Source organism: Anomaloglossus baeobatrachus, chromosome 9, assembly GCF_048569485.1.
Source record: "Anomaloglossus baeobatrachus isolate aAnoBae1 chromosome 9, aAnoBae1.hap1, whole genome shotgun sequence".
In the NCBI taxonomy this organism is placed as follows: Eukaryota; Metazoa; Chordata; class Amphibia; order Anura; family Aromobatidae; genus Anomaloglossus; species Anomaloglossus baeobatrachus.
Window position 1 is genome coordinate 202534471 of NC_134361.1, and position 14758 is coordinate 202549228.

The 14758-nt window shown below is 47.7% G+C and overlaps 1 protein-coding gene across 1 annotated transcript; it reads right to left on the bottom strand.

Moving 5' to 3' along the window:
- Nucleotides 1–799: 799 nt before the first annotated feature.
- Nucleotides 800–11818, bottom strand: G6PD (glucose-6-phosphate dehydrogenase). Its single transcript, XM_075324918.1, has 12 exons — nucleotides 11705–11818; nucleotides 9795–9832; nucleotides 9062–9170; nucleotides 7975–8192; nucleotides 6467–6625; nucleotides 6257–6382; nucleotides 6085–6178; nucleotides 5704–5890; nucleotides 4308–4543; nucleotides 3825–3901; nucleotides 3657–3749; nucleotides 800–1785 (listed from the first exon to the last, which is right to left on the bottom strand). The coding sequence occupies exons 1-12, from the start codon at nucleotides 11816–11818 to the stop codon at nucleotides 1695–1697; spliced, it is 1542 nt and encodes a 513-aa protein (XP_075181033.1). The 3' UTR covers nucleotides 800–1694.
- Nucleotides 11819–14758: the final 2940 nt, after the last annotated feature.

The window sequence follows — 14758 nt, forward strand, 5'->3', positions numbered from 1 at the left end:
ATGCTATGCACCAGGGGAACGAGGGGCCGAATGCTATACACCAGGGGGCAGAGGGGCCGAATGCTATGCACCAGGGGGCAGAGGGGCCGAATGCTATACACCAGGGGGCAGAGGGGCTGGATGCTATACACCAGGGGGCAGAGGGGCTGGATGCTATACACCAGGGGGCAGAGGGGCTGGATGCTATACACCAGGGGGCAGAGGGGCCGGATGCTATACACCAGGGGGCAGAGGGGCTGGATGCTATACACCAGGGGGCAAAGGGGCCGGATGCTATACACCAGGGGGCAGAGGGGCCGGATGCTATACACCAGGGGGCAGAGGGGCCGGATGCTATACACCAGGGGGGCAGAGGGGCCAGATACTATACACCAGGGGGGCAGAGAGGCCGGATGCTATACACCAGGGGGGCAGAGGGGCCAGATACTATACACCAGGGGGGCAGAGGGGCCGGATGCTATACACCAGGGGGGCAGAGGGGCCAGATACTATACACCAGGGGGGCAGAGAGGCCGGATGCTATACACCAGGGGGGCAGAGGGGCCAGATACTATACACCAGGGGGGCAGAGGGGCCGGATGCTATACACCAGGGGGGGCAGAGGGGCCAGATGCTATACACCAGGGATGAAGGCAACTGAATGCAAAACCTAGATTCAATGATTAAGACGTGCATCCAATTCTTTTCTCCATTTGGTGGACATCTATGGCTGGAGTGTAGGCACTGGCTGCACACAGTGAAAAAAAATAAATAAATAAAAAATAAAAATAAATAAATAAATAAAAACACGCTCAATCACTTATACGCATGAACAAATTTACTATCTCAAAATTGCCAAAATAAAAAAGCCAAAGTAAAAAAAAAAATAATAATAATAATAACCGAGGATAACTATCCGCCTATCCTCAGGAGGAAGACATCGAAATATATAAGTGCTACCTCTACAGACCAATCCATTTGATGCATTATAGCGGCATTTTTAAAGACAAGCGGGGGGGGGGGGGGGGAATGGTGTTATGAAATGTAAACCAGAAGCAAGTGTTCCTTAAAGGGGAACTCCTAAATTTACAAGTGTGGTTTCAGTAAAGAGTTCAGAATGGAGTGATAATGTAAAAAATTGGCAAATGTGGTCTCGGAGAGCTGAGCCCAGGGACGGTGGCCGACAGGAGGAGTTTGGTGGCCTTATTAAACAAGACTGTCTTTGTGGCCGGTAGGAATTAGCCGACTTGCAGGAGGAATCAACGATTACCGGAAACACCAACTGCTGCAGCTTCCATGTTTACAGAAGTTCAAAATTTGAAATTTAAACTTGTTGCTCGGCAACAAAAGCAGTTGTACTTTTAGTTTTCCTACTCAGCACATCCAAATGTATTAATATCTATGTACCACCTCCATATGGTACATATATGTAATTATACATGCATGTACCTGAACAAAACCAGTCTCCGTCATCAGCTCAAGAGGAAAAAAATGTGGACAGTGAGAAAAACAAGTGCCCAGTCTATGAAGCCCCTCCCCGGCAAAAGTGGAGTTCCCCTTTAAATATCTTAAGACTATGCTATCACATGATGTAAAAATTGGAATAAGAGGCGAGAAGCCAGCACTGAAGCAAGTTGTTCGTTGGTCCTCGGGAATTCCATGTTTAAGGTCTCTCGTTGTAGGAACCCCGCCGGTGTTTTGTTCTACCCAAATCATCACAACTTGTTAGGGTTCACCCATTTGTACGTTCCTTCATATCGGAAGCCGACTTTCTGTATAAACTCATCACTTTCTGCAGGACCCCGGCTGAAACATTGAAGAAAGACAATGAGGAGAATTAGATTGTGGAGAACACAGTATGAGGACCTTAAAGGGTAACTGTGATTTTAAATTTGTATCTCATAAATCAGCAATACACGTGAAAATAAGAAGCTGTATAAGGTGTCTTATCATCGAAATCTACTCCTTTCTCCTCCTGGATTGATCATTCATTCCCAGTTTTCAATGAAGACAGATTTACACATTCATGAGATAGGAGATGACCATTGGTGCTTTTAAAATTCTATAGAGGATGGAGGAGCTAGAGGAGCTATCGACATTCTGCTGCAAGTTCTCCTACGGGGGAAGCGCTATAGGCAGACACAGACATTTTACTGCAAGTTCTCCTAAGGGAGAGAAGCTAGAGGCCAACGCAGACATTCTGCTGCAAGTTCTCCTAAGGGGAAGAGCTAGAGGCAGACACAGACATTCTGCAAGTTCTCCTAAGGGGAAGAGCTAGAGGCCGACAGACATTCTGCTGCAAGTTCTCCTAAGGGGGAAGCGCTAGAGGCCGACACGGACATTCTGTTGCAAGTTCTCCTAAAGGCCCTGTCACACACAGAGATAAATCTGTGGCAGATCTGTGGTTGCAGTAAAATTGTGGACAATCAGTGCCAGGTTTGTGGCTGTGTACAAATGGAACAATATGTCCATGATTTCACTGCAACCACAGATCTGCCAAAGATTTATCTCTGTGTGTGACGGGGCCTTAAGGGGGAAGAGCTAGAGGCTGACATAGACATTCTGCTGCAAATTCTCCTGAGTGGGAGGAGCTAGAGGAAGACAGAGAAATTATGCTGCAAATTCTTCCTTGGGGGGAGGAGCTAGAGCCCAACACAGACATTCTGCTGCAAGTTCTCTAGAGGGGGAGGAGCTAAAGGCCAACACAGACATTCTGCTGCAAGTTCTCCTGAAGGGGAGCAGCTAAAGGCAGAAAGAGAAATTTTGCTTCAAGTTCTCCTAAGGGAGAGGAGCCAGAGGCTGATAAAGACATTCTGCTGCAAGTTCTCCTGAAGGGGAGGAGCTAAAATCAAACAGAGAAATTTCTGCTGCAAGTGCTCCTAAAACCACACTTGCTGTTCTTCATAGAATTTCATGAGCACCAACTGTCTTTTTCTTATCTCAGTAATGGAGTAATGGTAAAGTCTGTATACACTGAAGGCAGATTTACCCGTGAATTGAGAATTTGGGGTTTTTCTTTAGTTTTTCTTTGTTTAGTTTTTTTGTGTTGTTTTTTTTTTTTAAGATTATTGCAGAGTGGATACAAATACAACAAACTGTCATGAAGATACATAGTTCGGAGGAAAAATAATAGATTTAAAAATGATTTTTGAAACCATATTTTCAAATATCCTATAGGAGACTTAGACTTAAAGGGGCTGTCCACTATTCAGTATCAGGGATACTAATTATTACCTTCTGGACTGGCGCTGATCCTCTGTACACAACATCCAGAGAGGGCACCATGTGAGCCCTGCCGCTGTGGAAAGCCCCTTTAATAATAGGTCCCTATTTAGGACGCTCATGTATTAGCTGGAACAGACTCTGTATATACATGTATTATACACACAGCTCATTTCAATGGCCATAGTGTAATGCTTCATTCTTCCTCTGGGGGCGCTGCAGGATAATGAAGCACCTTTTGCCCGATTCTTCTACTAATTACAACTGGTTGCTGATGGCTCCATAAGCAAAAGTCTTGAGATTTTCCGATTATCAAGGTATATTTAGAACAAAAAAACCCCTTATCCTTACCCTTCAGAGCAGCACTTACAAGCTCAATGGAAAGGAGCTTGTAAGCACTGAGCTCCTCACCTAGGAGACTGGGTTCTATACTGGGATTTTGGCTATTTTCTCACCTCCCATATTTGTAGGGCAGAGGTTTGATCTTCTCTTTCTCCAGTTGATGCAGGATCGGAGTAAAGATTCTCCAGGCTTCCTTCAATTCGTCGCTAAGAAAGAAAAACGGTCAAGGACAAGTCCACGGACACCAGGCCTCATGAAAACGCAGCAAGTACAAGACCTACCTGCGCACAAAGTGCATCTGATTCCCGCAGAAGACATCTAGGATCAGCCGCTCATAGGCATCCGGCAACTTCACGTCCTGGAGAAAGCAATTATTAGCAATGTTTTAGAGTTGGGCAAAAAGATTCCTAGATCTCCTGTCCTGTGGCCAAATCACAGTGTCCACCTGTTGGCCAACAAAGATGAGAGGAGGCCGACCAGGGGCATGGATCTGGCAGCCAAGGATTACCGATAGACCAAGGTCACATCTGCCACATTTCTATTGTCCATGTCACATGGATCGTAAACACAGGTGTGGTCTTACAAACTATAAGCCTTAGGGTGGGACCAGCCAACCATAGGTGGCCTCCAACATGAAGGATCAAGGTTATTGAATTTCTTTTCCGGACATAGACATTAGAGGACTGTTGGCCGAAGAGGTCTTGACCGATCGTTCATCCGGCAACTTGAGAAGCCTAAACGATGACGGATTCCCCTTAAGGTACCTTGTATCGGTTGCCATATGTCAAGTCCAACTCCGATTCCTCAGGGTTGAAGAACATCCCAGGCTTCTTGGTCATCATCTTTGTATAAACGGCTTCGTCGGGTTGCACTCTGATCACCAGCTCATTTCTCTTGCACTGTCCATGGAAGATGTCGCCGGGAACCTCTCGGAACTGCAGCCGGACCTCTGCTTTCCTCTCATTCAGGGCCTTACCACAGCGCATAATGAATGGAACACCTAAGGCACCAGAATTATAGGGTTACACGTCCAGAACAAGGACCATAGAGAATATTTACATCAAGATCCTGTATTAACAGGGTATTCTCTCTTGGACATTTAGATCTGACAAAAGTGGGTCCTAACTTTGGGAATCAGCGTCATTCTCACGCCGAAAATGTATAGTTGGCCGTGTATGCAATTGCTGATATGAAAATTATTTGCTGGCCAAATTTTCCGAATCTATGCTATGTACTTACCGTATTTTTTGTATTATAAAATGCACTTTTCCTCCCAAAAATTTGGGAGAAAAACGAGGGGCGTGTCTTATAATCAGAATATAGCTTACAGGGAGGTGGAGAATAGGCGCTGTGCTGGCTGCGGGGAGGCTGTTCTGGCTGCGGGGAGGCTGTGCTGGCTGCCCGGAGGCTCTGCTGGCTGCCCGGAGGCTGTGCTGGCTGCCCGGAGGCTGTGCTGGCTGCGGGGGGCTGTGCTGGCTGCGGGGGGGCTGTGCTGGCTGCGGGGGGGCTGTGCTGGCTGCCCGGAGGCTGTGCTGGCTGCGGGGGGGGCTGTGCTGGCTGCGGGGGGGGGGCTGTGCTGGCTTGGGGGTGGGGGCTGTGCTGGCTGCGGGGGGGCTGTGCTGGCTGTGTGGAGTAGGGCAATGGTGCGGTGGTGTCCCAGATGCTCTGTTGGCGCGTGCGCAGATGGAGCTCTTGGCACAAGATCTCATCTGCGCACACGCCGCCTCCGGCCCACTGATCCCCCGGCAGCAGACTTAAGGAAAATAGCACCCGGAGGGGTCGCGTGTACAGATGAGATCTCAGCTTGTCATTGAGCCGAAGGCTCAATCTGTGCCTGCGCCAACTCCGGGCGCCATTTCTTTGAAGCCCGCACCGTCACTGAGCATCTGGGACAACGCCACACCACATCACCCTACAACATTTAGCACAGCGCCCGCAGCATCGCCCTACTCCATCACCACCTATTGTGACCTCGCTCCACCACCGTTGCCCACCCGGGTAAGACACCACCGGATTATAAGACGGACCCTATTTGTTTCTCTACATTTGGGGTGCATCTTATAAAACAAAAAATATGGTACTTTATAGGAGTACGTATGGTTAGGGGACAAGAAGAGATCAGAGTCTGGTCAGATTATATGAAAACAGATGACTTCTTACCATCCCATCGCTCATTCTGCACATAGAGGACAGCAGTGGCAAATGTTGGGGTGAAGGAGCCTTTAGGGACGGTGGGGTCATCCAGGTAGCCCTTCTGGGCTTCTCCTTTTCCCTCAGGATCGCCCACGTATTGTCCCATTACAATGTTATTAAGGGTCAGCTCGGGAACGCACTTCAGCACCTTCACCTGTGGAGAGGACAGGGGGGACCATTAATACAAAATATTGAGATGTCCAATAGTCTGAAAGATCTAAAAGTCATTTGGGTGGAAGATCTAAAAATCATATATGGTATGGGAATATATGGTCATATATGGAATATATTTGGAATATATGGTCATATATGGTATGGGAACCCATCCTAAAGAAATGAACCCATCACCTTCTCATCCCGGACATCATCGGAGTTTGTAGAAACGGGTTTCTCCATGGCCACCAAGCACATCATCTGTAGCAAGTGGTTTTGCATGACGTCTCTAAAAATTAAACATGGCCGCCATTAGCGCCATCCAAATAACCATTTCCCGCATCAATCATATCAGGGAAACATCTACCTGATTATCCCAAATTCATCAAAGTATCCTCCACGCCCCTGAGTCCCGAAGGGTTCTTTAAACGTAAGGACCACAGACGCAATGTGGTCCCGATTCCACAAGGGACCAAATATCCGGTTGCCAAATCTAAAAGGAAGCACAACGTTAAAAAAATTGGTCCATAGAGGCAGGTGCGGAGCTGCAACATAATGGAAAGTCCATGGGTCTAACCTGAGCACCATGAGGTTCTGCACCATCTCTTTTCCCAAATAGTGGTCAATCCGGTAAATCTGATTTTCTTGGTAGAGCGAGGAGATGTGTTCAGATAACTTGTTGGAGCTTTCCAGATCTTTTCCGAATGGCTTCTCTACGATCACCCGATTCCAACCCCTAGGAGTCGAGAACGGAAAATGAGAAAAGGCAAAAATGATGCATAAAGGAAAAACACAAAGAGGAAGCCGACTGGACAAATCAGCTATGACATTTTGTGGTAAAATAAACCTGCCTGCAATTGTGCAGCTAGAATCTGATCCACGCAGCATGAATATGATGTCAGGTTCCCTTTAAAAGGAACCTGGCAGTATAATTTTAGGAGGATGGGGGCAGGGGTAACTGAAGGCAGTGATGTATAGGTAACGGTTCATTAATTAAAACGATACCTATATTGCCTTAATCCGTTGCTGTTTCGCAGAGAAATTCATACTTTTATCCAGATATGAATTAGACTGCAAGTGCACCGGGCAAGTGCACTTGCAGTTCTCTCTTCCTGGCACTACCACTATCAGCGGAGACAGAGACCATTGTCTGACTATAGGAGCAGAGTGGTTGTTGTTTGTTGATGCCAATCAAGCAGCCAAGGACAGCATTGGAGGGAAAAAAAATTGAAGAGGATCCGTGGACTGCAAGTGCGCGCAGAACGTCAAGTACACTTGCAGTTCTCTCTTCCTGGCACCACTCCTATCAGCGGAAACAGACACCATAGTCTGAATATAATACAGCGATTGCCGTTTGTTGATGCCAATCAAGCAGCTAGGGACAGCGTTGGAGGGAGAAAATTGAAGATGAGCTGTGGACTACAAGTGCACTTAGACAGTCAAGTGCACTTGCAGTTCTTGGTTCCTGGCACCACCTCTATTAGAAGAGACAGAGATCATAGTTTGAATATAAAAGCAGAGCGGCTGTTTGTTGATGCCAATCAAGCAGCCAAGGACAGCGTTGAAAAGGAGCCGTTGACTGCAAGTGCACTTGCAGTCTAATTCACTGATGGATAAAAGTATGGGTTTCTCTGCAATGAAGTAATGGATTGGGGCGATATAGGTATCCTTTTAGTTGTTGAATACTTACCTATATATTACTACACCTAGTTGCCCACACAAAATTATCCCTTTAAAACTGGGGAGGATGCCTTTTATACTATGTACATAACTAGCTTGTAGTTGCAGGAACGGCCATTATGAACACTCAAGGATCAGAACGAGATTCAGTATATTTAAGTTCCTATTCGTTGTTCCAGCTCCATACATTGATTACAGCTCACCATCCTATGAATTAGGTCATTACTATGTTAGTCCTAGGCAGCCCTATTGAAAGGCGCACCCCAAGACATGCTGATGGGCTGCATTTTGCCTCTTTGAATCCTTATGGCCCCCAGAGCAGACGTAAATGATCAGTTTTACCAAGAAGGTCCTTTAAGAAACTACACTTATGCTCTACTACGCCTGACCCAATAATATACGTACGCTGCGCTCATACAGGTCACTCTGATGTTCCGGGTCACGTCATGGTACACACTGGGTGGTACTGCCAGATAGAAGAGGCGGTTGGCCTTTGCCCCGTTTAGTAAGGACTGTAAGTGGTCATTTAGAGCTTTGAAGGAGGCCTCATCCGAGTACTGTCCGGACACATAGGAGTTCCTCTTAAAGAAGGCGTTCAGCTTCTCGGCATCATTTGCAGAGACCTGAAACAAATAAAAATAAAATTACCGGAAAAAAAAAAAAAAAAGAATTAACTGAATGAACTCAGTCATGTTATATATTTATACTGTACTGTCCCTTTAAAAGAGGATCTGTCACCAACTCAAAAGTGATCAGTTTTTGCTTATTTTATTCCCAAGCATTTCATTATTTTTTTTCTCCTAAATCCGCCGTACGGTTACAAAACTATGGACATTTTTACTTAGTTTTCATTTTTACTCTTTCCTTGGGGGCATGGCTCAGAGTAATTATGCAGCGCAGCCTAAAGACACGCCCCTGAGGATCCTGTGAGCTCAAGGGAGTTGCAAATAGATATATATATATATACTAGATAATTTTGAACTTAAGAGCAACAGAGTCTTTCCTCGGTGGCAAGGCACAGATTAATTACACAGGGCAACCTAAAGACACGCCCTCGAGGACCCTGTGAGCTCAAGGGAGTTGAAAATACATGTATATACTCCATAATTTTGACCTTAAGAGCAACAGTTTTTCTTTGTGGGCATGGCTCAAAGTAATTATGCAGAACAACCTAAAGACACCCCCGAGGATCCTGTGAGCTCAAGGGCATTGCAAATATGTGTATAAACTAGATAATTTTGACCTTAAAAGCAACAGAGAGTCTTTCCTCAGGGGCGTGGCTCAGAGTAATTATGCAGCACAACCTAAAGACACGCCCTCGAGGAGCCTGAGAGATCAAGGGAGTTGCATATACTTGTATAAACTAGATAATTTTGACCTTAACAGCAATAGAAGGTCAAAATGAAAATTGGCAAAAGAGAATTAACCACATGAAGAAAACTAAAAGCTACATTTTGGAAGCTTCGATGATCAGTATGACGTTTTTCCATACCTTCAGGTAAGGCTCGCTCTGTTTTCGGATGTCCTGTACATTCAGCTTTGATCGTGCAAAACCAACAATGTAGGTATCTTCAGGGAGGAGACCGTCATTATACAGCCACCTGTAACGACCAAAGTAAAGGATATACCTATAAAATTAAAGGGATATACATTTTTCATATTACCCGGGACAAGTGATCGGTGGAGAAATCAGACCAGGTAACATGAAGAAGAATAAAGGAGATTGTCCTTAGACCCCTATAACATTTAAAGACGTCTATGAGGAGGTAAGATGCGCATTCAGATGGACAGTGGAAGTCTATCCAGTATGGGGCACATTGGTCATCTCTTATCCATAATGGCCAATGTCATTGACATGGGCAGAAGCGATCAACCTGGACCAGCATGATGCCTATCTACAGTTCCTTGGGCTCAGTACCACGGACCCTTTGCCATCTTTTCATACATACTTACTGGACCCTCAAAACATGGGGTATTTTATGATGCCACCATGTAGGTTGACGGACAATTATACACAAGATCATGCTGGTCCAGGTTGATCGCCTGTGTGACCCATCATGCTACATGGTGGAATCATATAATACCCCATACTTTTAGGGTCCAGTCAACATGTATAAAAATATGGTGATGGGTCCATGGTGCTGAGCCGGGGGAGCTGTAAATACGCATCATGTTGGGCAGACAAACGCAAAATGCACTTGTCATGAATATCCACATGGACTCACCATAAGGTGGGGTAGATCTTCTTCTTTGCTAAATCCCCCTATAATATAGAAAGAAGAAAAAGATATATTAAAAGCACTGACTCACATTGGATACCAAACTTGGCTTGACGGTAAATGATCATCAGGCACTGCATAAATCAATACTACGCGCGAATATAAGAAAAGTTACGTCTTATCAGAGAAATCTGCATCTTTCTCCACTTATGAGCCACTTCTTTCTAGTCCTTTTACAAACTCATCATCCGATCGCAAAAACTGCTAAAGCCCATTGCACTGTAAAGATAAGATGGACTGTCATCTCACTGAAGGATCAGATTACCACTGCCTGGTAAAGACTATAGAGAAGGAAGGCGGAAGAGCAGAGTGGCAGAGAGGCACAGAGAAACAGTGCTTCTGCTTTTTCGTAAGTGCTTTATCTCAACCCAGAGCTGGATTTACAGCTACACTGCTCAATACTGCAGTATTAACATGTGTTACACAGTGGGGAAAAAGGATTCAGTCAGCCCCCAATTGTGCAAGTTCTCCCCCTTGTAAAGATGAGGTCGGCCTGTAATTGACATCATAGGTGACCACAATAATGAGAGACAAAATGAGAAAACAAATCCAGAAAATCACCGCGTCTGATTTGGTAAAACATTTTTTTGCAAATTATGGTGGAAAATAAGTATATTGTCACCTAAAAACATGCAAGATTTCTGTCTCTCACAGACCTGTAACTTCTTCTATAACAGGCTCCTCTGTCCTCCGCTCATTACCTGTAGTAATGGCTCCTGTTTGAACTTATTATCAGTATAAAAGACCCCCGTCCACAACCTCAAACAGTCACACTCCAGACTCCACTGTGGTGAAGACCAAAGAGCTGTTGAAGGACACCAGAAACAAAAATTGTAGCCCTGCATTAGGCTGGGAAGACTGAATCTGCAATAGGCAAGCAGCGTGGTGTGATGAAATCAACTGTGGGAGCAATAATAAGAAAATGGAAGACATACAAGACCACTGATAATCTCCCTCGATCTGGAGCTCCATGCAAGATCTCACCCTATGGGGTCAAAATGATCACAAGACCAGTGAGCAAAAATCCCAGAACCATACGGGGGGACCTAGTGAATGACCTGCATAGACCTGGGACTACCATAACAAAGTCTACCATCAGTAACATACTACGACGCCTGTGACTCAGATCCTGCAGTGCCAGATGTGTCCCCCCTGCTTAAGCCAGTACATGTCTGGGGCCATCTGAAGTTTGCTAGAGAGCATTTGAGTGATCCAGATGAGTATTGGGAGAATGTCATATGGTCTGATGAAGCCAAAGTAAAACGGTTTGGTAGAAACACAACTGATCGTGTTTGGAGGAGACAGAATGCTGAGTTGCATCCAAAGAACAACATACCTACTGTGAAGCATGGGGGTGGCAACATCATGCTTTGTGGCTGTTTCTCTGCAAAGGGACCAGGACGACTGATCCGTGTACATGAAAGAATGAATGGGGCTATGTATCGTGAGATTTTGAGAGCAAACCTCCCTCCATTAGCAAGGGCATTGAAGATAAAACGTGGCTTAGTCTTTCAGCATGATAAATGATCCCAAACACACCGCCAGGGCAATGAAGGAGAGTCTTTACCCACTAGCTCAGAGACAACTGAAAATGAGAGAGAGAGCCCGCAGAGGGGAGAAAACTGGGGGAAAAAAAGGATACAAGACATATAATGGTGCATTAAAAGTGTGATTCCTGATGTGCACATATGACAGTCACCTGAGACAAAATGAACGTTTAAAAGGGAAAGGTACCTGTGACTAATTTCATTAAAGTTATTGTCAACCAAGGCTGAAATTGTTGATAACAGAGAATAATAGATTGTATTGGTAAAAGATGATGATATAGGCTGCAGGTTGGGTGGCACTGAACTCACAGATCTAATGCGCCAGGGCGGCACAAGACCGTGCCACACAATGGCATTTGTTGTGTAAGCTTTTCGGGCTTTGTGTGACTTTCTGCACCTGTCACTTTGGACTTCCCCTTCCATCTCTATTCACCAGTCCAGCCCTGAACTGGATATAATGGTGCAGAGCGGCGCTGTCCAGTTCTGAGGCTGCTCTGGGAATTTTAGCATTATAACCGTGTGCTGACAGTTTCCTCCGTTTTGGATCTCGAGACCTGTAGGGCGTTTATAAGGTAAGGGGGTCACTTATCAGGTATAGTGTTCCCAGAATATAAGATGTGCCCGTCTACTCTGATAGGATTCACTGCAGTGATTGTGAGGGGGGCGCTACAGATCTTATAGGAGGGATCTTTTTGGAAACAGACTCAAATCAAACTCTGGACCCCAGGGAGGGCACGTACCTGCTCTGTCTGTGGATCCGAGCCCTGGACCTCAGGGAGGGCAAGTACCTCCACTGTCTGTGGATCCGAGCCCTGGACCTCAGGGAGGGCACGTACCTGCTCTGTCTGTGGATCCGAGCCCTGGACCTCAGGGAGGGCACGTACCTGCTCTGTCTGTGGATCCGAGCCCTGGACCCCAGGGAGGGCACGTACCTGCTCTGTCTGTGGATCCGAGCCCTGGACCCCAGGGAGGGCACGTACCTGCTCTGTCTGTGGATCCGAGCTCTGGACCCCAGGGAGGGCACGTACCTGCTCTGTCTGTGGATCCGAGCTCTGGACCTCAGGGAGGGCACGTACCTGCTCTGTCTGTGGATCCGAGCTCTGGACCTCAGGGAGGGCACGTACCTGCTCTGTCTGTGGATCCGAGCCCTGGACCTCAGGGAGGGCACGTACCTGCTCTGTCTGTGGATCCGAGCCCTGGACCCCAGGGAGGGCACGTACCTGCTCTGTCTGTGGATTCGAGCCCTGGACCCCAGGGAGGGCACGTACCTGCTCTGTCTGTGGATCCGAGCTCTGGACCCCAGGGAGGGCACGTACCTGCGCTGTCTGTGGATCCGAGCCCTGGACCCCAGGGAGGGCACGTACCTGCGCTGTCTGTGGATCCGAGCTCTGGACCTCAGGGAGGGCACGTACCTGCTCTGTCTGTGGATCCGAGCCCTGGACCTCAGGGAGGGCAGGTACCTGCTCTGTCTGTGGATCCGAGCTCTGGACCCCAGTGAGGGCACGTACCTGCTCTGTCTGTGGATCCGAGCTCTGGACCCCAGTGAGGGCACGTACCTGCTCTGTCTGTGGATCCAAGCCCTGGACCCCAGGGAGGGAACGTACCTCCGCTGTCTGTTGTTCTGAGCTCTGGACCCCAGGGAGGGCACGTAGATGCTCGGTCGATCCGAGCTCTGGACCCCAGGGAGGGCACGGACCTGCACCGCCTGTCAATCCAAACTCTGGACCCCAGAGGAGGGCCGGTACATGCACCGTCTGTCGATCCAAGCTCTAACCCTCATGGGAGGGCAGGTACTGTCTGTTTATCCGAGCTCTGGACCCCAGGGCGGGCACGTACCTGCTCTGTCTATGGATCCGAGCTCTGGACACCAGGGAGGGCACGTAGATGCTCGGTCGATCCGAGCTCTAGACCCCAGGGAGGGCACGTAGATGCTCTGTCGATCCGAGCTCTGGACCCCAGGGAGGGCACGGACCTGCACCGCCTGTCAATCCAAACTCTGGACCCCAGAGGAGGGCCGGTACATGCACCGTCTGTCGATCCAAGCTCTAACCCTCATGGGAGGGCAGGTACTGTCTGTTTATCCGAGCTCTGGACCCCAGGGCGGGCACGTACCTGCTCTGTCTGTGGATCCGAGCTCTGGACCCCAGGAAGGGTACGCTCCTCCACATTTCATGGTCCAGGTACAAACTCTAATCCCCAGACCTGTTGCGGGTCTCCTGGCCCAAATTTAAAAGCCCCACTTTTAAATATGAGGCTGTGGATTTGAAAAAAGGAGACCCATGATCAGTCCGGGGATTGGGGTCCATACATGAAAAGTAAATACAGCCAAGGATTGCTATTAATGGCTAGGACAGGTGTAATCTCAAATGCCGGGCATTACAGCAGGTGGTCTCCATAATGTGGCCCCTTGGTAGGCCCTCTCTTTCAGCAGAGGGGCCACATTCACTTATTTCACCTCGCTTGAACCCTAGGGTGGCTCCAACGCCCGTGAATCAGAGGTTTAGGAGATATGTTTTATCCTAAGTAACGTTCCAGCACAATGAAAACAAATCTTTGTGTTTGACAATCAGGTGAGATTATATTTGGGCAGGGATTGAGGTTGGCCGTGCCAGTATAAGGCGTTGTGTGCCGGGAGTGGCATATTCACAGTTAGCTTGGCATAGCAAACATCAGGACAAAGTGCTGAGAAACTCTGAGACGTTGTGCAGAGGAGAAGGGGCGTAACAGTGTGTCGTAACACCCGGCCCTGCCATGTAATAGGGGAAAGTTCTATAGGGCAATGCTTAGTGTCGGCTTGTAAGCTGTTTACTATGTGCGGGGTGACAGCTATGGCTTCCTTGTGTTAAAGGGGTTGTCCTGCGAAAAATTCTCTCCAATCCTATGGATAATTTATTGACAGACGGGAGTCCGACCGCGAGGACGTGCACAGATCAACAGAATGGGCAACTTTTGTCCCCTATTAGAAAATGAAAACCGCTGTTTCGTTCATTCTCTATTTTGGGGATCATCACGATAATACACAGGTCATAAATCACAGGAGAGCGAGAGAGAGCGAGAGAGAGAGAGAGCGAGAGAGAGAGAGAGCGGCGAGAGAGAGAGAGGCGCGAGAGAGAGAGAGCGCGAGAGAGAGAGAGCGCGAGAGAGAGAGAGCGCGAGAGAGAGAGAGCGCGAGAGAGAGAGAGCGCGAGAGAGAGAGAGCGCGCGAGAGAGAGAGAGCGCGAGAGAGAGAGAGCGCGAGAGAGAGAGAGCGCGAGAGAGAGAGAGCGCGAGAGAGAGAGAGAGCGCGAGAGAGAGCGCGAGAGAGAGAGAGCGCGAGAGAGAGAGAGCGCGAGAGAGAGGAGAGCGCGAGAGAGAGAGAGCGCG

Excerpts from the sequence above, each read along its gene's own strand:
- G6PD (XM_075324918.1), bottom strand. The coding sequence starts at position 11,818 with ATGGAAGGGGAAGTCCAAAGTGACAGGTGCAGAAAGTCACACAAAGCC. Across the intron at positions 9,171-9,794 it reads AAGATCTACCCCACCTTATG|GTGGCTGTATAATGACGGTC; the intron begins GTGAGTCCATGT and ends TGGTCGTTACAG. Across the intron at positions 3,750-3,824 it reads CAGATGCACTTTGTGCGCAG|CGACGAATTGAAGGAAGCCT; the intron begins GTAGGTCTTGTA and ends TTTCTTTCTTAG.